The following is a 21,210-nucleotide window of genomic DNA, read 5'->3' on the forward strand; positions in this document are numbered from 1 at the left end:
CGAAAGAAAAGGCAGATAAATTGGCAGGCAGAGGGGCAAGACAGTTTTGATATCTCCTGGCCAGGCAAGATCCAAGCCTCCTGGGTTATATAAAATTTCTATGGATGCATAGAAACTCTTTTTCTTGGGTTGTTGTTGTTAGTTGCGAAGTCGTGTCCAACCCATCGTGACCCTATGGACAACATTCCTCCAGGCCTTCCTGTCCTCTACCATCCTCTGGAGTCCATTTAAACTCATGCCTACTGCTTCAGTGACTCCATCCAGCCACCTCGTTCTTTGTCGTCCCATTCTTCTTTTGCCCTCAATCTTTCCCAGCATTAGGCTCTTCTCCAGTGAGTCCTTCTTTCTATGGATGCTTAGAAACTCTTTTCTTGGGCAACACATTGATTTTGCTGCCCACCTCTCAGTCTTGGGAAGAAAAGCTGCAAAGGAAGATATTGTGGCAATTTGGCTTTGATTGGATTTATTGGGACTACTTCTTCATTTTCTTCTTCTTGGAAGCAGAAAATATATTTGCACATATGCCCCAATCTTCAACCTAGCTGCCTTGCATATTATAGATTGTGTGATCCTATCGTTCTTTCCCCCCCACCAAAAAAAGTTATTTTAAAAGTTAGTTTTTAAAACAGATGATTCTAATAACTATACAAAACATAGCTAAAATCACCATCCATCCCCAGCTATGTGCCTTCCCAATGTTTTGAACTACATATCCCATAATTAACTGGGCTTTTGGCCATACTGTCTATGCATTAGAAGGGAAGGGAAGCCTGAGGAAGACTCCTCAAAAGCAAGGCTCACACAGCCTAAAACAGAGGTCTCCAACCTTGGCAACTTTAAGCTGGCTGAGGAATTCTGGGAGTTGAAGTCCTCCAGGCTTAAAGTTGCCAAGGTTGAAGACCCCTGGCCTAAAACATTAACTTGTTAAGTCTATTAGGTTATATATATTACTTGTAAGTCCTATTGAATTCAGTGAGCTTACTTTAAAGTAACCACAGGGGACTGCGCTACAGATAGTCTTATGACTACAATTAAAACCAGAATTTCTGTTCTTAAGCAAGGCACTTGTTGAGTGAGTCATGCCCAGTTTTCAGCCTTTTTTTTTGCCATGATCGTTAAACAAATCATGGCATTTGTTTATTTATTTTTATTTATTTGTTAACTTTATTAGCCACTGATCTCCCTATGGGGCTTACCATAATAAAAAAAAGTTGTGAATCATAACTGAATCATAAGTGAATCATGCAGTTGTTTAGTGCAGAGGTTCCCAAGCCTCGGTCTGTGGACCAGCACCAGTTCACGGCATGCCACAAACCGGTCCACACAAACAAGCCAAGCCCCATCCACAGGATGCAGGCAGCACGCAAAACTACGGCCCCTCCGGACCACGGAAAAGCCTCCCTTCATGGAATCGGTCCCTGGTGCCTGAATGGTTGGGGGCTCCGGCTTCCCCCATTGACTTTGCTTGTTGGAAGCCAGCTGGGAAGGTTGCAAATGGTAATCAGATGACCCCAGGACACTACAACCGTTGTAATGCCGGTTGCCAAGAACCCAAATTTCGATCACGGGACCATGGGGAATGCTGCGACGGTTGCAAGTGTGAGGACTAGCTATCAGTCGCTTTTTAGTGCCGTTGTAACTTTGAACAGTCACTAATCGAAGGGTTGTAAGTCAAGGACTACCTGCATATGGTTATCACATGCTTCTCCTGCCTAGAGTAGGGAGCAAGCAAGCAAGCAAGTGCTATACAGTAATAGCAAACGGGCACAAAGGGTCAGGGCCAAAAAAAAACAACCCCTGCATTTCTTCCATTTAAGCTGAGCCCATTTTGAAAAGCCTTCTGTTTAACTCAAATGCTGAGACACAGCTTCTCAAACGGAGGTCAGCTCACTTGAGAGAGAGAGAGAGAGCGCTGAATTCTCCAAGAGTCCAAAGAGAGAACTTCTTCGAAGCAACAAGCAGGCAGGCAGCCTACCCAGAAGTGGAGATGGCACCGTTGACTACGGATCAGCCTTGAAGGAAGAGAGCTACTCTGCAATTTTCAGGGCAGAGTTGCGGGTGGGGTGGGGTGAGGTGGGGTGGGGTGGGGGTGTCAGGCCGGCAGTTCCCTGTCAATTACAACCGATGAAGGGAATGACCTCTGGCATCCAGGCGGCCGGTTGGAGCATCTGTGTCTCAGAGTTGAAGGAGGGGGGTGGGTGGGTTTTGGAGAAGAGAGAATGCCGAGGAAAAAAAAAAGAAGAGAAGGCAATCTGGAACCCATAAGCTCCCTTGATGTTTGCATTATTGTGCACGGTTGTATTGGTCTGCACACAGCCCCTCCCCTCAAACTCCCTACCCTATCCGTAAAGGGCTTTAAGAGACTTTTAACAATGTCCCTCCTCTCTTTAAGCCCTAAAGGAGGGGGGAAAGGAAGGTGAATAAGCAGATCAGCGAAGGTTGGAGCCACACACAAAAAAAACCATTTGAAGTCTTCCAAATCTCAGCTCTTGGGGATCCTCGTCCTGGAGTTTGCTCAACCTGGTTGGCTTCTATGCACTGTGGCCTGCAAGGTCCAGCTCCTCATCCTGTGCTCGGAAGGGAAAGGGAGGCCGACGTGGAGAGGATGAAAGAGGAGAGCATGTGCCCAGACTCACCGGAGGGCAGCCTGGGAACCAGCGAGGAGGAGAGTGAGAAGATGCCCAAGAAGAGTCTTCGGAAGAGGAGCCAGCTGGGTAAACCTTTGACTTCAGCCCCTCCAGAGTACAGCAGCAGCCCTTTGCCACAGGGGAAGCGCAGCAAGCGCAGCCCCGTGTCCCAGACTTTTGAGGACATGCACACACAGCGGGTAATCGCCAATGTGCGGGAGCGTCAGCGCACCCAGTCACTCAACGACGCCTTTGCTGAGCTGCGCAAGATCATCCCCACCCTGCCTTCGGACAAACTCAGCAAGATCCAGACCCTCAAGCTGGCTGCCCGCTACATCGACTTCCTTTACCAGGTCCTGCAGAGTGACGAGCTTGACCACAAGATCTCCAGCTGCAACTACCTGGCCCATGAGAGGCTCAGCTACGCCTTCTCTGTTTGGAGGATGGAAGGGGCCTGGTCCATGTCGGCATCCCACTGAGGTCCAGCAACAGGTATGTTCCCTCTTGCGCCCCACTCTTTCCTCCCCCCAGCTGCCTCTTGTCCTCTGCCAGCATTACAACTCCCCTGGAGAAGAAACCCAGTGGTGGGAGAGGACAAAGCGCCTCTTTTTGGTTTCAGAATTGGGAACGTAGCACTTGACCGTTTAACAGCCCCCCCACCCAAAAAAAGAGAGAGCAACTTTGACCATGTGCAGAGTGTCTTTCCATCACCAGGGAACAACTCAGCCAACTGCCCCACGGCTGGATTTAGGGAATAAGTGTTTCGAGGTCCAAAGACCTGATCTCCAGATTGACTTGAGATCCTGGCGACGTTGGGCTGCAATAGACAGGCAATTGGGGTTTTGTTTTTTTGTTTTTTTTAAAAGAGAGCACCGAAAGTGTTATCTCTAGAGACTCTGCTTTCACTTTTGTTCCACTATCACCTGTCAGTGTAACCTTCTTCTCAGGCAAAGGCAACAGGTTGGATAATAGAGACCCCATACCAAAGGCAAACAACACTCTCTCTCCCTGACATCTCCCCCCCAAACAAAAGGAGCTATTATCGTGAGTTTCCAGCCTGAAAATGTCTATTTTTAAGCCTTTGGGCAAAGCTCCAATGCATGCAGCCCTAAGCAAATGTTTTTGAACGCAAGCCCTATTGAATTCAGTGGGAATGACTTCAGAAAGAACATGACACAATTGCATAGCGTGAACATATCCATCGATTTCTTGTTCGTTTCTTTTAAAGGCCCGGTTTGGTTGGATGTGATCTGAACATGTCCTTTAGCCGAACTGTTCTTGAATCACAGCATCAAAACTGATCACCGTCTAAGGGAGGGGAGGGGAAAAAAAGAAAAGCTTTGCTCCTAGGTCTCTGCCAACTCACCTGCATTTTTATTTGATCTGCTTAGACTTATTTTTAGTGGAAAGTAGCGGGCCTGAAAGGGGTCCCCCTTTGAACGCTTTATCGTTTATGTAGTCTTTCTAGACAGCATTTTCATACACAAAAGACTGCAATGCTCACTTGTAAAATAGAAATCTACATTCATCCAAGTCCCCTTCAAATTACTATCTATCACTGTATCTTTCACATGTCATTTATATAAAGGTATAGTCTTTTTACCCATTCGTTGTTGTTGTTGTTTTTCTGGGAGAAAAATCCACTGTTGTCTCAATATACTGATAAGGAGTACAGGTTGATCAAACAACAGCTTTCCTGCAGCTATTGGTTCAGTGGAGTCTTTCCTGTGATCCAGAAACACCGTGCGTTAGAAATAGCGGGGCTTGTTGATTTGAGGTAAACAAAGAGGGATCTGTTATTCATTTCAAATAATACATACTGTAGGCACAGACCTACACATAGACATTTATTTATTTATTTATTATTTAGATTTTTATACCGCCCTTCTCCCGAAGGACTCAGGGCGGTGTACAGCCAGATTAAAACAGAACAATATACAAATTAAAACCATAGTTAAAATAACGCATTCTATAAATGGCCGAAAATTAAAACCGTCAAATTTGACCCGTAAATAAAATACACCAGCTAAAATTATTAAAATTTAAAAATTTTAAAAATTAGGATATTAAAAATTAAGCCAGTCCCGCTTGAATAAACAAGTACGTTTTCAATTCACGGCGAAAGGTCTGAAGGTCAGGTAATTGACGCAAACCAGGGGGAAGTTCGTTACAGAGGGTAGGTGCTCCAACAGAGAAGGCCCTTCCCCTGGGGGCCGCCAACCTAGATATAGACATAGACAGACAGACAGATCTAAGGGACTATTAAAACTCTTTTGTTTTGGTTGCCCAAGCATTTTAACATGGATTAAACTTGACACAACTTAGAAGTGTCAATGACTTTAGATCAGGATTACCTAAATACTCACCATTTTTCTGCTTCTGATGAAATGCCAGTCCCAGGACATTTTGTTGCCTGAAGCAACATACAAATTCCTGCTCCGTTTCTTTGTGGAATCAAGGATTTAAACCTACCTTAGCTTTCAGTTGCCTTTTTGAAGGAGGTGGCTTCCACAGGACAGGCCTTTCAACTGCCTAGGAGATGCCTATCCTGAAAGGTACCGTAATCGTATTCTGAAATCTTCAGTGCTACAAATAAAAATTTTACAGCCAGTAGACTGAAAATTGTGCAGGTATCCCTGCATGAGCACTGATAAATTGCAAAAGGATGCACAACATGGTAAATGGCATATACAGAGGCCACTTCATAACAAATATATCACATAGGATTCCACATTAAAGAACGAAGGCTGCAGTTTTATACATACTTGCATGTAAGCCCAATTTACCACGTCTAGAAGTTACAGTAATTGCATAAAATGATACTACAAATTCTATAGTCAAAGCAGGCATCTTCCCAGGTTGACTATTTTCTGGGGAGAGGAGGAAGAACCTCCTGGAAAAATTATGTGAAATAAACAAAGTTTCCATTAATGTCTCACAAGCAATTTAAAATATATTTTTCCCATTCTGTATCTTTTTTTTTAAAAAATCTGCCATTTCCTATAGCAGCTTCCAGTGCTTTTTTTAAAAAAAAGGTTAGTTCTGATTCTGCCCCACAGTCAAAATCAAAAAGCATCCAGTTTAAAAAAAAATGCAGAAAGTTTAATATTTAATAGAAACCAATATGATTTTTTGATTATGCTACACAAAAGCTGTGCTAAATTCTTGCCGCAGCAGATCGATACAAAGATAAGTTTATAGTGGGGGAAAAAAAACCTACCCCTGGAAAGATGCATAGAGAAAATGTTTACTTCAAATTCAAACTTTGCAGGTTTGCCAAAACTAGGAATCTGAAAGATTGAAATTATTCCTCCCCAACGCTATTTTTTTCCTTGCCTTTCCTAAAAGGGCCGTTGGCGTCTTACCGTTGAGAATAGCAACTCACACAAAAGGACACTTTCTAAAGCACCAGGTCACATTGGCACATGCTGGAACATTCTTCTTGATGTGTATGGCCCATGCATGGCTCAAAATTAGGGACAGGATGGGAGTAAAAGAAAATAATTAGAGCCAAGGGCAAAAGTAGTTGCTCTCCAAGATTGCTTTGGGTAGAGAAGAACGCGGGAAAGAAGACGTGATTGAACTCTATGGCTATTTTCTCCCATGAATCTTTGATTCAAAGTGTCTCTTGATGCCACTTCTGTGCTCTCTTGAACAATAGCGATATCAGATTTTGCTCATTCCCATACAGTATATTGGGCAATCTGCTACCCCAGGAAAAAGGTACAAATAGCTATCTAGCCCAGGACCGCTTTTCTGAGCCTTCGGGATGTGTTTAGCTTAGCTCCTATCGCACCTAGATGGGTCAAGATGGTACCAACCCACAAGTTGGTTAAAGCCGAGTCATTTCTCTCCTCCCATAAAAATAATCCCTAAAAACAAAACAAATATAGATCAGTGACCAACCATTTGCTCTAGAATCACTCTTTTCCCTTGTCTTCATGCACTTTGCATGCTGTGTTTTTAACTCCTTAAGAAATGCACATCAAAAGCGGATAGATGGATGGGTGGGTGGGTGGGTGGGTGGGTGGATGGATGGATAGATAGATAGATAAAAAGAAAGTGGAATACAGGCCCTGTCTCAGGCTTCTAAACAAAAAAGTTACGACATGCATGCATGAAAAAAGCACAGGAAGCTAAAGAGGAAAAGGAATGGAGAGAAGTGAGTTCTTTAGGCTCAGAATTAAGTAATAAATTGGCATTTGCATGCAGCTCAAGCTGGGATATTCTCCCCGTGTTGCTGGTGTAGAAATTGGTGGCCTTCTGTTCAATATCTGCTGTTCAACATCCCTCTAACACGCAGGTAAGAGATGTGAGCTGCTTGTATTTTGTCCTTCAGACAATAAGGGTCATCCTGCAACCTAATCTAGTTATATGTATATACCACGCAAGTAGAATTGTACCCAAGCAAGGCCTTCCACTTGGCTTGGGTTTAACATTCCCATCTACACAGAGCAGGGCTTCCAAAGGAATTTAATTTGGCACGTGAATCCCAGGCTTTAGTCCTACTCCAATTCATGTATTAAACATAATTTCTTAATAAAGAATAGCTGAAATGTGATCATTACTATTCAGGGCATTTGTTGTTTTCTTCTCTTTCATATTCAGAGAAAAGAAAATATCCTAATCAGGCTCAGGGCAAGGGAAAGTCCAGACTTTTTTAAGGTTCTGGAACTGCCAGTGTTTCTTTCTGTTGTTATATCTTTGATACAAAAGGTGGCATCTAGAAAATTTTCATTTGACTGAAAATTTGATTGCATAAATAGGCATTGCTCTTATAACAGAATAACAGGGTTGGAAAGAACCTTTTAGGTCATCTAGTCCAACTCCCTGATCAAGCAGGAGATCCTACACCGTTTTTGACAGATGGCAGTCCAGTCTCTTCTTGAAAGCTTCCCGTGGTGAAGCTCCCACCACTTCTGAAGGCAACGTCAGTTCCATTGGTTGATTGTTCTCACTGTCAGAAAATTTCTCCTTATTTCCAGGTTGAATCTCTCCTTGATCGGTTTCCATCCATTATTCCTTGTCTGCCCACAGTTGCCCGTTGTTTCAAAGATAACATTTTCAGCGGATTGCTCTCTAATCTACATTGCCACACAGATGCCTATTTAGCCCACAGAGAATCTCCAGAGTTTGTCCATCAGCATCAGTTTAGCGCAGTGGTTTGGGTGTTGACCTAGAAACCCTGACAGTGTGAGTTCTAGACTTGCCTTAGGCATGCAAGCTACCTGGGTGACTTTGGGCCAATCGCACTCTCTCATCCCAACCCACCTCATAGGGTTGTTGTTGTGGGGAAAATAGGAATAGGGAGTATTACGTTTGCTGCCTTGAGTTACTTATAAAATAATAGCGCTTGGATAAAACCCAATCTAAACATGTCATATGTTTTTGGGGAAGATATGCACATTGGGAAAACACACAAATTGTATATGGAAAGTCTTTTTTTTTAATTGAAAAAGTTTTTACAAAAATTTCCACCTCCCTTTTGCCCCCCTCCTCCCCTCCATCCCCTCCCCCCTTCCTCCAAGACCACCCTCCTCCCTCCCCCCACCTGACTTCCCAGAACAAACACAAGGTATAGTTCAAAAGAAAAAACAATCATTCGCTAAATTTTCCCTAACACAAATTATAATCCTCCCCTTCTTCTCAAATCCTAACTTCCCCCATACAAATCAAAAATAAATACATCCTAATCATTCAAAGGCAATCTGATATCTCTTAATCTGATATCTATTTTGCGTATATTCAATCCATTTTTTCCGTTCAGTTAGATATTTTTCTTTTGTAGTGTCTTTCAAAAAGGCTGCGATTTTAGCCATCTCAGCCAGACTGGCAACTTTCAATAGCCATTCTTCTATTGTAGGTAACTCTTTTTTCTTCCAGTATTGTCCTATCAATAGTCTTGCCGCTGTTATTAAGTTTAAAATCAACTTAGTCTCAATTACTGTACAATCCGTAATAATTCCCAATAAGAAAAATTGCGGTAGGAACTTTATCTTCTTTTTCAAAACATTTTGTATAATCCACCAGATCCTTATCCAAATACCTGACTACAAGAACATAATACTTTCCATATATAAATTGTATATGGAAAGTCTTATGTTCTTGTAGTCAGTTATGAAAGAAAAAAAAGTCCTATCTTGAGCCAATATGTGTTAAGCTGCTAGACTGGGGAGACCCAAGTTCAAATACTGATTTAACCATGGAAGCTCAGAGGGTGAATTCCGGCCAATTATTCTCAAAAGGAAGCACTACATCTGTCACCTTGAGTTCTTAGAGGAAAGATAGGATATAATTCTAACAAATAAATGCATAAATTGGAAGCCCTAGAAAGTCACTTCTGATCAAAGGAGACTACCTTGTAATCTGATGGATACAGCCAGGCTCCCATCTCTTATATTTAGCTTTATTTCACAGTTTTGGAGCTCACATAGGATACCTTCTCAATAGACGTTGTCTTAGGTCTTCTTAGCTACCTTGGTGGATTTCCGGTTGTCCAGCATACTTCCAACCTCTATCCATAGCACCTTCATAGCTACATGCCTTCATTCCAATTTTACTGCATGTCATTTGCGTTTTAGAGTCCACTGTACTTAATATACATGTATGGCTATCCTGTGTCAGTCCAAGAATTAATTGCAGTTCAGATAAATCTGGAATTGAAGGTGACCATTGAGGACATCAGGTCAAACCCCATGTTCAGTGTAGGAACTCAAATTAAAACATCCCAGGCAGACAGTTTTCTCCTCTTTGCTTGAATCCAGCCAGCAAGGGACGGTCTTCCATTTCTCTTTTGCTACACAACTAGATCGTGTTTTTATATTATAGTTGTATAACTGTTAATCAGATAAATCAAAACTATATACAAAAAGCAGGACAGAGCTTTACAAAAAATCATAAAACAACAAATATGACAGCAGAGCTGAATTTGAACATCAAGTCAACCCTACTTGCCAGGCTACAACAGAGCACAGGGATAATAAAACATTTCTCCACCAGATAGTAAGCCTCACATTCCAATGAGTGACCAAGCACATGAAGTTCCAGGATATAGTTGCACAAGTTCCACTATTGAGAAAGGCAGGAAGATGATTGATGATTGACTCAGACCCTTGATTTCATCTTGTCCGTTTTGCCTGTGGTATGGTTGAAAAATATATTTGGTGTGGTTTTTTTAGAACAACAAAGGGGCCTTATTTTTTCAAAAGAGCAAGGACAAATCACAACGAAAAGAAAAAAAAATCCTATTTTAAGCTAGGAATGAATAATAGTATAAGAATTAATGCCTTTCACACATAGATCTAGCCTTTTTTCTCCCACCCCTGCAAGATTTCATGATTTTAATAGTATAATTTCATGAAGAATTCCCCCCCCCCCATTATTATGACCATTAGACTACTGGAAGAAGACAATCCTTCCTGATCTGTGGTAAATTACTCTTAATCCCAAATCCACCTTCAGATTGTTCACGTTCTCTGTGGAAAGAAACTTTTCCAGGATTTCCAAGCTTTGCTTGGAAGTGCCAGCGGCAGGATCAGAAATTTTGGCACGGGCTGTAACAACGAATTATGGCACAATAAGTCACTGTGACAGTAAAGTGGGTTTCTGAATTCACTTTTAATTAACTGCTTAGCATTTTTGTAATCTCTTCCGATCTAAATAAACCAGATTGAAAAAGCACTTACTATATGAAGTGAGTCCGAAAAGAGAAATCTTAAGATGCATGCTAAACTGTTGGGGGGCTGGGTACTGATATTTTTATAAACAGAAGTGTAGTGCTCCCCATTCTGTGATTTTTTTAAAAAAAATAATAGTACAGTTCTATCTGTATCTGGTGAAAGACCCATACGGTACTCCACGGCCACTAAAGCTAAGCTGCAAAACCTCTGGCAACCATTAGATGGCAGCAAAAAGTCAATGGTTTTCAACATCCCTTTGGTGCCAACTAGTGGTGCTTTGGATTTTTGCAGGCCCAGATCCTGGAAGCTTAGGCTTACTCGTTAGAACACGTGCTTAGGAAGTAGGTTACAAATTAACAATTCTGCTGAAAGAGATGGGAAACGCCTTAATAGATTCATACCTAAGATCATGCATCCTCAAGGTCAGATATAGCTTCTACGCTACATACATGATAGATTACTTAGAGAAGTAACTTCTAGCCCTGCTCCTTCTCTGCATTGTAAAAGTAACTGTCCATATTCCTTAGGTTTAGTGTTGTTGTTGTTGTTTTTAAAAAAAAACTATGTTCTTCTGCACTTTACACTTACTTCAGTATATTTTGGGTCACAGGTTATTAAAACAAGTTAATGCAGAAAGCACAGTTTGTAATAAAATATATACATGCATATACTCATCATATTATTCCCTTTCACCGTGCTATGCAAATCTCAGAAAAGCAGTAAAAATAATAAGCAAAGGAAATTTATGCTATGAAATAAGAGAAAAAAGCATAGTTAAATCAAGTTCACACAAACACCGTTCACTTTACTTCCTTATCTTTCTGTCCTTTGAGAAAACATCCCTTCTCTCATTACTTCTATATTGAAACACTGAACCATGTGTTGCCTTTTCTTAAATCTTCTCACCTCTTTTTTTTTTGAAGAACTAGTCAACTCCACCTATCCACGACTTTTTTTAAAAAAATCTTTTTTATATTAACTTTATTGATTTTTAGCCTCCCTCCCCAAGATTAAAAGATAAACAAGCAAGAAAAAAAAGTTTTAAAAAATGAATATACAAGTGCAACCAAAGGTATTTTTGTTTTTGTTTTAATTGTCAAACAGAATGAAAGATCTTATGGAACTTTGTTTTTTATATACGATATCAGCGGCAAGATTTTTGTATGCACTAAGGTGAAAAAACTTACAAACTTCTATAAGAGAAGAATGCCTGATGAAGGTGATGGAATCGGCAGAGATGGCAAAACGGACAGCTTTGATTAAAGAAAAGACCAATTTTATTTCTACTTGGAAACCACTTTTGGATTTATTTATTTTTTTTGTAAACGTGAAAGAAATGAAACATTGATTTTTTGGATTTGATGATTAATGGGATTATAGAAGCAGGCAAAAGTTGACCTTAAAATAAGAGAGTTAGGGTCTGTACCAAAGAAAGTTGAAAGTCATTCTTTTTTTTTAAAAAAAAATATGCTTTTTGTTTCCTTTCTTTTTGCACCTCATGAAATTTCCAATCACTCGCCATTGTAGTCAATTCATTCATCACTGTTAATTCCTGATATTATGCCTCCCCCACCCAACCCACTCATGGACACCCATGGACACCTCTTTCTTCTTTTTCTAACTCTTTCTTCTTTTTCTAACTCACTCTTACGCAGCCACTTTTGGCCCTTTCAAAAAACATCCATTCCTTGCAACTGCCCCCATACTGTCCTCCACTTTCGTACCACCATGAAGCTTATCTTAATTTTTTTTCAGCCTATTCCCCATGCTTTAGCAAACCTTTTACCAAACTAGACACCTTTCACCTATTTAGGTTTTCCTTATTTATGGAACTTACAATTTCCTTTCTCCGATGCATCTTTGATCCCCGATGTGTTAGTTTTCAGCGCCGTATGCCTCATGGCATCACACAATTTGCCGAGAAGCATTGAAATCTGCAGCTGACAACATGGCATCTTCTACATGCACACGTAAGTGCACATTCATATCCTGAATCGTCACATCTTCAATGCCACCCCAAGCGTGTTTAAACTATGCAGAAATCTCTTAAACAACCAATCCGATAGCCTTGTTTTTATTCCCTACTCAGTGGTTTCCCCGCATTGAACTATTTACCAAGCATTTGCACAAGCTTTATTTTCACATTCTCACTACACTTAGGGTATTTAGCAGCCCATTTTCCATTCAGGATCTGTGCAAAGCATTTCATAATTCAGTCCACAATTGCCTTTCTTGCACGCTTCCTCATTTATCAGCAAACATCCAATTTTCTCTCTTTATGAATGGCCCTGACCATTTTTAATAATGATCTCCAAGGGTTTCACTACCACTCAAACTGCAACCTTGATCAAATGCAGATTTAAGTGTTTTTCTTAGTCTGCCACTGCTGTCTTTGTCGAGAGGCTGCAGACTTTCTTAAGAAACAGAAGGGATGGCTCAGTGGCTAACGGAAGCCCTCTTTCAGCATTTATCTTCCATATCTTATTACCGTAGCACCCAAGAAACAAACTGATCTCTTCTCTTCGCCACAAATAAATAAAAGACAAATTTGGAGCAGCTCCTCTGATTACATGTCTTCTGGGTTGAACTAAACCCTCCCTTAAAAAAAATCATTTTGTATTTGGTTTGATTACGTTGCCAGCTTTATACCCAGCTTTATATTGCTCTGGGGAAATGCGGCACCTGAGACACAACGCAAAGAGATGCAGTCTGCAAGGACAGCAGGGCTGGAAGCGACCATCCTTGCAATCTCCTCTTCAAATTAAGCCACCACCACCTTGGGTTTTTTAGAATTCCACAGGGGTAGAGAAAACTCCGTTGTGCAAAGAGTTCAGTTTCCTGGATCAATTCGGTTCGTAATGAATCTTCAGTGGAAGGAAATTGTCCCTGTAAAGAAAAGTCAGCCGAAGATTTATTTATATTTTTGACCCAACTAGCATGTAGCTGAAAGAATATATATTTGTTTAGGAGATTGATAGTCCACTAAAAAAAAAACCTGAAGGACTCTCAGTGGTTCACAAGATAAAATAACCAAAATACAATAAAAGTACACAATTAAAAGATGCACAAGCCAATTAACCAACACAGAATACTAATGAGATAAGAAAGCCAATCTATAACCCAATAAGATGATATTCCAGAAGAGCTCTATTTTCATCTGCTGTAGAGAAGCACTCAAAGGGTTAGGAACCAACAGGGAGGTCCCTGAGGCTGGGGCCACTACCAAACTTCAGTCTCTCTCACTTCTCTAAAATATGGGACCGTTCACAAATTTTCCTGGCTGCACTGAATTAGTTGAGCTGGCAGAGTGAAGTCCTCCAGATATATAGGCGCCAAACTACGTAGAGTTTGATAGGTTAGTACCGGCACTTTAAAATTACACCTGGAAAACTGTTGGCCACCAGTGTACGGATCATACTGTATTAATGCTCTCTCTGGCAAATAATAGTAAGCACCTAGGCCACTGTGCTTTGAACCAATTGCAGCTGCCACAGTGTCATCACGCAAAGTTGTAGAGAGCGTTGCATTAGTCTGAATCGCTAGTGACAAGGGCATTAGTCACAGTAGCAAGGACCTTCTGCTTAAATAAGAATGTGGTAGAACATCAACTGAAGCTGGGTGAGGGCTTCCCTGATTCAAACCCTCCATCTGCTCTTCCAGCAGGAGCCACGAGTTCTGGAGTCCCCTAATAGTAGACTTCCTTCTTCAGAATAGTGTCACCTCATCAACAGGTATTACTGCGGCAGACAGGGAACTGACAATCAAACAGTAACTCCATCTTATTAGAATAGAATAGAATAGAATTTTTTATTGACCAAGTGTGATTGGACACACAAGGAATTTGTCTTGATGCATATGCTGTCAGTCTACACTAAAGAAAAGATACCTTCATCAAGGTACAACACTTACAACACTTAATGATCCAACACTTAATGATAGTCATAGGTTACAATTAAGCAGTCAAGAAACAATATCAGTATAAATCGTAAGGATATAAGCAACAAAGTTACAGTCATAAGTGGAAGGAGATGGGTGATGGGAACGATGAGAAGATTAATAGTAGTGCAGCTTTAGTAAATAGTTTGACAGTGTTGAGGGAATTATTTGTTTAGCAGAGTGATGGCATTTGGGAAAAAACTGTTCTTGTGTCTAGTTGTTCTGGTATGCAATGCTCTATAGCATCATTCTAAGGGTAGGAGTTGAAACAGTTTATGTCCAGGATGTGAGGGATCTGTAAATATTTTCACAGCCTTCTTTTTGACTCGTGCAGTATACTACAGGTTGGTAGCAATTGTTAGGATTGAATTATGTAGAATTTTATTGAGGAATATAACTCACAGCATAGAAAAGCACAAATGTTTCCTTGCACAATCAAATCGGTTTCTTCGATGTGTTAAATTCTTGATTTCTTTCTCTCTTTTTTTAGGTTTAAAATTTAAACATAATCTCACAAGGAACTGTGCAATACAGACCACACCTTAACTTTGATACAACAATTAATTTGATATCACTCGAATGCCACTGGCATTGAAAGCAGCCTCTTTTTTCTCTCTCTAAAAGGCAACCCCAAATATCTGAGGACAGTCTGTTGCTAATGCAGAAAAGAGCAATCTGGGTTTAATATTGAAAGCCTTGCCATTGTATAGGCTATCCCCCCCTCCCCGCCCGAACTGTTCTCAGACAGATTATGATTTTTGCAGCTAGTAGTAGTAGTAGCGGTGGCTCAGTGGCTAAGATGCTGAGGTTGTCGACCAAAAAGTCGGCAGTTTAGCGGTTCGAATCCCTAGTGCCGCGTAACAGGGTAAGCTCCCATGACTTGTCCCAGCTTCTGCCAACCTAGCAGTTTAAAAGCACATAAAAAATGGAAGTAGAAAAAATAGGGACCACCTTTGGTGGGAAGGTAATAGTGCTCCGTGTGCCTTTGGCGTTTAATCACGCCGGCAACATGACCACGGAGACGTCTTTGGACAGCGCTGGCTCTTTGGCTTTGAAACGGAGATGAGCACCTTCCCCTAGAGTTGGGAATGACTAGCACTTATGTGTGAGGGGAACCTTTACCTTTACTTAAAAATAACTGAAATTAAATTGCAAGTAATGGAATCAGAACCTGTGTTTATTTACATCATGGCCTTTACTTTTAGACAAGCAAGCTATCAAAATATTACTGTAGTCAGGTCCAAATATGGCACGGGAATCAAGTTGCCTTAACAAGCATAAACACATGCAGAGATCCCTTTGCATCTTGTTGTTGGCTAGAGGCCGAGTCGGTTTGATACACTTGGTACCTGGGTACCATAAGCAGATGAGACAAACACTCCAAGGAGACTTTTTAATCATAATATTCCTCCCGATGGCTCTATTCCTGGAGGAACTGTGCCTCTGATAACCGGTCATGGAAGAAGGAAGTCATAGTTGCTCTCATATCCTGTCTGACTCTTTCCAACACCAACTGGAAGAGGCACTGGGAGATAATTCAGCAAGACAAATGCTGGCTGTTAAGGCTCCCCACTTACTATAGGATGGGAACAGGGTTCCCATCCTATGCACTAATTGAAGATGGCCCCAACTTTTATGACAACCCGCCCTTCCCTCCCGAAATTGGAGTCTCCTTGGGGATTCATGGTGGAGTCATTGATGCTGAATTAGCTTTTATAATGCACTTTTTTTACTGTATTGTTTTCTGTGCTATTCTTATTTATATTTTCATAACACAACAATTACAGCTGCCAATTCTTTAGCTGATGTTGGTCTTCATATGCATCAAGTTCTTCCAAGAATGAGGGATGTTGTAATATATTGTCGTAATGTGTGTGCCGGTCCCAACTAATGTGGCCTTTTGTAATTGACAGACGGAAATTTTGTCAATGCACAGATTTTTTAAGTGCTGGCCAAAGTTTTCTCGGTAAGGCATCCAATGTGCTGATCACCACCATGGCCAGTTTATGCCACAATCTTTCAACTTCAGTTTTCAGATCTTGTATACTTTGTGATCCTCTCCCATTCTTTGTCTTTTATTCTCTGTCCCTCCTGGTATTCTTCTTCTTGCTGTTGTGCCATATCCATCATCGGACGCTGGCGATCTTGTTGGCGATCCTATTTTTATCAGCAGCCACACGAAAAAGTGCTGCTGAGTTTTGTCCAAACCAGTCCCTTAGATTTTGAAGCCGTGATGTTCTTCTTCTGCCTGGTCTTCATTTGCCTTCAGTCTTTCCTTGGAGGATTAAGTGAAGGATGCCGTATTTTTCTGGGTGTCGCATCACATATCCAAAATATTCTAACTTTCGCTTTTTAATGGTTCTGATGATTTCCCTTGGCTTTCCCAGACGGCTTACCACCTCCTCATTTCTGATTTTGTTAACCCAGCCTTCTGGTATTACCACACATCAATTATCCACACTTTTTTTTGTCTTTTCAACCAGTCACACACCCAGACTTTTCTCAGTTTGTATGTGGAAATCCCACGGTATTATTATTGCTTCAGACAGTCTGATTGGATTGAGGTAGTGAATAAATACCATAAGTAGGTAAATATAAATTTAGGCTGCATTTGAGTGGAAACTTATTCAAATTAAACTTCCCATAACCAAATGCTATAATATACCCAAATTGACATTTTTTTCCCAAATTTGGTTATTCACGTTTAACCAACACCCCTCCTTCCAAACCCCTTAGAATGCTCATGTTAAGGAAAAAAATATACTCATGCATGCTGAAAAAATAAGTCTGGACCAACTTAGTGCTGGTAAAATATCCTAAGCAGAAAGAAAATAGTTAGAAGTAATGATGGTGCTGCCTAAGTGATGCTTCGACTTGCACAGCTGGCTTGATAAACAGATCTCCCTGAGAAAGGCTGGAAGTACCCAATCCAAGTTCATTTTAAAGACTGTATTAAAATAACCATAGGTAAGGGCAATAGCTGGCAATGCCCATTAAAAGCTGAATCACTTGGTGACAGAGTTTTCCATTGGGATGAGATGTGCAATATCACATTTCTCTTAGAAGTCAGAAGAATTATTTCTAGTGTACCTAGGCATATATATGATCACATGCCAATTTTATGCAAAGGAGAGTCCGCATGTCCCTCCTTCACTTTGCCTTTAAATTACTTCAGTGGAGAGAGAGAGAGAGAGAGAGAGAACTGAATAGTATTTAAATTTCTAACCTCATGAAGTGCACAGATTAGTTGATTATCATCTTTATCTCCAAGCTGTGAAAAAATTGACTTGCCCATTGCTGCACATCGACCGATTGTAAGAAAACCAAGATCTTATGATACATGTACACGTATCCGTGTGTACATGTGCACGTGCGCACGCAAACACTCACAGATATGAATCGAAATGCATCCATGATTTTCATGGCCAAACATTTTCAACACGTTTCTCTTTTCTTTTTCCTCTTTGCTCTCTCCATTATTATTTGGAAAACTTCCTTTCAAAATAAAATCCCATTTCCCATACAACATTCAACAGCAATTTAAGATCATCGTTTGTTTGTTTTTTTGCTTCTTCTAGCAATTGGCATGAATACTGGAGCCATCAGAAACCATATGGAAGTTAGCCCAACTATTCACAAAAGCCGCATTCTATCACAGATTTTCCCACACTTCTTTAACATTCAAAAATATTTTCACCTATCTGCATACAGTTGCTAAACATTTGGAGATCTTCAGATTCAGCTTGACAACTGCTTAGAGGCAAGATACCTCCAAAAGATTGCCTTCTCCCACGTGCAACTACTTAAATATTTATTTATCTATATTTATCTATATTTATTTATTTAAGGGATGCGGTGGCTTAGTGGGTAAGACGCTGAGCTTGTCAATCGAAAGGTTGGCAGTTCAGCGGTTTGAATCCCTAGTGCCACGTATTGGGGTGAGCGCCCGTTACTTGCCCCACCTTCTGCCAACCTAACAGTTCAAAAGCACATAAAAATTGCAAGTAGAAAAAATAGGGACCACCTTTGGTGGGAAGGTAACAACGTTCCGTGCACCTTTGGCGTTGAGTCATGCTTGCCACATGACCACAGAGACGTCTTTGGACAGCGCTGGCTCTTCGACTTTGAAACGGAGATGAGCACCGTCCCCTAGAGTCGGCAACAACTAGCACATATGTGCGAGGGAAACCTTTACCTATTTATTTATTTATTTATTTATTTATATTTCACAGTTCTGGACCACTCATCTCCTTCAAAGCGGGACTGTGGGCGCTGTACAGTACAGTATCAAAATACAGAACAGTATTTGAGAATTTAAATGTTTAAGTTTAAATTGAAAATTGAAAATGTAATCGATTACAAAATTATAAAACATTTTGAAGAGGCAAGAAAATATTCAAGGAGCCATTTAAAAAAACAACAACAACAACCCCTTTCTTTTTACTACCCTGTAATCCCTGAATTCGGGGGAGGGGGCATGACTGGTCCAAGGCGGCAATTTAACTCCTATTAAAAATTGGGTGATGTCATGTGACACCACTCAACCCCACAACTGCATAGTCCTTTGGGCTCCCCATGCAAGGCTGCAAAGCCATGTTTTGACCGCTTTTCAAAAGATCAGGAGAGTGTGGGCCCATCTCACCTTCAGGGAAAGGATATTCCATAATGCAGGGGCAGTGGCAGGAAAAAACCCACCAGTCAGAATTGTTTGACTGACAGGGTCAGAATTGTTTGACTGACACCTTCCCTGCCTGACCAGCTGGGACATACTGATGAGATGGGACGAAGCCAGTTCTGTAGGTAGCCTGGCCCCATGCCACATACAATATAGGGCTTTCCTTAGAGGAGGTGTGCCTCAGAGGTCCTGTTATCTGTTCCCACCACAAAGAATTGCTTGGCCGCTAAATATATTGCCGACAAGAATGTCATTTCTGCCTCATCAGACTTTCATGAGCATTTTTGTTACACCCGATTTGCTTGAAAGAATGTTGCATTAGATTGGTCTTTATTTTGCTATGATGTCCTAATACTGTGTTTTTTAAAAGCACAGTTCAAACTGGACCTGTTCACAAAATATGCTCGCCCTTAGTATTAACTAATTAGAAGTGAAATAATAATAATACTCTTCTGAAATAGCAGTCAGCTGAAAGCTCCTTAGTACATCTTCATAACAGTATTGATTCTTGGCCCCACAATTTAAAAAAGAGAGAGAAGTGCTATATGGGCAAATAAGCACTTATATTTTTTCTGTCATCGTCGTCATTCATCATCATTCTTTGGTTCTTAAATGATTAGGAGCTATACGAAACTCACATTGATTCATATGCAAACTTAGAAGGCATGCCTCAAACCACGAGATCACAGATAAAACACCTTCATGCTCCCCAACCCCTTTTGAGAGGCAACATCTCCCACAATTCCCTGGATAATCCACCTTAATGGTTATGGGATGCAAAGTCCAATATATATGTATATATAAAGGTCCAAATTGCCTGCCCAACAATTCCTTCAGGGAAATGGTGATGGGAAGGGAGAATTGGAAGTACACTAATGGATCTGCAAGCAGGGGCTTCAGTGATGGATGTTTTGCAATTTTTTTATTCTCTCAAAGACTACAAAGGCATTTTATATGCTAGATCTATGTGTTTTTTTTTAAAAGAAAAATACTCTTATGTAGTTTTCTTTCTTCTTTGAGCATCCTGTTTTTTCTATTTTCAAATTTTTAGTACCACGGTGTTACCTCTTTTCTAATTACAACCTTAGTACAATTCACTGTTGCAAACAATGCTCAAAATTTCAGCACTCTGGAAAACCATGTTTGTTGGGATTTATGTCAAAATGAGAAACTAGAGCAGTGGTAGTCAACCTGGTCCCTACCACCCACTAATGGGCATTCCAGCTTTCATGGTGGGCTGTAGGGGTTTTGTCTGATACTGAAGCACTTTCCTTTTTTTAATTTAATTGACTTTTTTTAAAACAAATTCATAGCGTTATTTAAAAACATTTTCATTAGGTTTTCATAAAATTCCCCGTGACAATTTAAATTTCTGAAAATATACTATTTGTGTTGCCCGCGCATAAGTTTAGTTCACGTTACGTAAGTGAAACTAAATGGTGCTATAGTGCGACCGCAAACAAAAGAGCCTCGTCCCAGAATAGCTCATGCATCTCCCCCCACCCCACCCAGCTGTAACAGACAAGGAGAGCTGGTAGCTGGCACCCCCCCAACCCAACCCATGATGCACGAGAGGCATGTGCAGATGACAATACATGGGGCATTACTGTGGAACCGGTGGGCGGTTAGAAAATTTTACTACTAACAGAGATACAAAAGTGGGCGGTAGATATAAAAAGGTAGACTACCCCGGAACTAGAGGAATCTTGATCTGATCCAACATGCATTTCTGATATTCTTAAACATCCATTCCTGACTTAATGCCTTCTAGATGAACCTAGGCTATTGCTCACATCATCATCCCAAGGCATCACAACTACTAGAGTTTGCCAGCTTGGGAAGGCTGTTCCTAAACAAGAGTGCAAACTCAAGATCACTTAATCCAAATTAGTGAAGTTTTAGTTTCAGCCTTTCTCAATTGACATGTTAGAATTGCAATTCCCAGAACACCATTATACACCCTTCAAGATAGGCCAGATCAAGGAAAGACATAGAAAGGTACCAGGAAAGTTGCTTTATTGCTGTAGGGACTATAAACAAAACCGTCTCAGGGGGACGGGTGGTATAGAAATAGGAAATATTATATACAGATGATGATGATGATGGAGAGAGAGAGAGAGAGAGAGAGAGAGAGAGATAATAAATTTTGAAAATGTATCTGAAACCTTCTCTTCTCATTTTTAAATGCAGCAAAGTCAAGGCAAAGCTGTTCTTTTTTGCAAGCTTTTTACTTTCCTGGGTTCAGCGATAATTTTACTTCTCCCATCTCCTTCTCAAAGTCAGAGCTAAGTTT

The 21,210-nt window shown here is 40.7% G+C and overlaps 1 protein-coding gene across 1 annotated transcript in view; it reads left to right on the forward strand.

The window, feature by feature from the left end:
- The first annotated feature begins 2,259 nt into the window (after nucleotides 1–2,259).
- LOC131191266 (twist-related protein 2-like) overlaps nucleotides 2,260–21,210 on the forward strand; it is a 31,437-nt gene continuing 12,486 nt past the window's right edge. The window contains exon 1 of the mRNA XM_058169251.1: nucleotides 2,260–3,119. Within this exon, the coding sequence (XP_058025234.1) occupies nucleotides 2,534–3,106 (573 nt within the window). The 5' untranslated portion in view covers nucleotides 2,260–2,533 and the 3' untranslated portion in view covers nucleotides 3,107–3,119. The remainder of the gene's footprint in view (nucleotides 3,120–21,210) is intronic.

Source organism: Ahaetulla prasina, chromosome 2 (assembly GCF_028640845.1).
Source record: "Ahaetulla prasina isolate Xishuangbanna chromosome 2, ASM2864084v1, whole genome shotgun sequence".
Taxonomy (NCBI): Eukaryota; Metazoa; Chordata; class Lepidosauria; order Squamata; family Colubridae; genus Ahaetulla; species Ahaetulla prasina.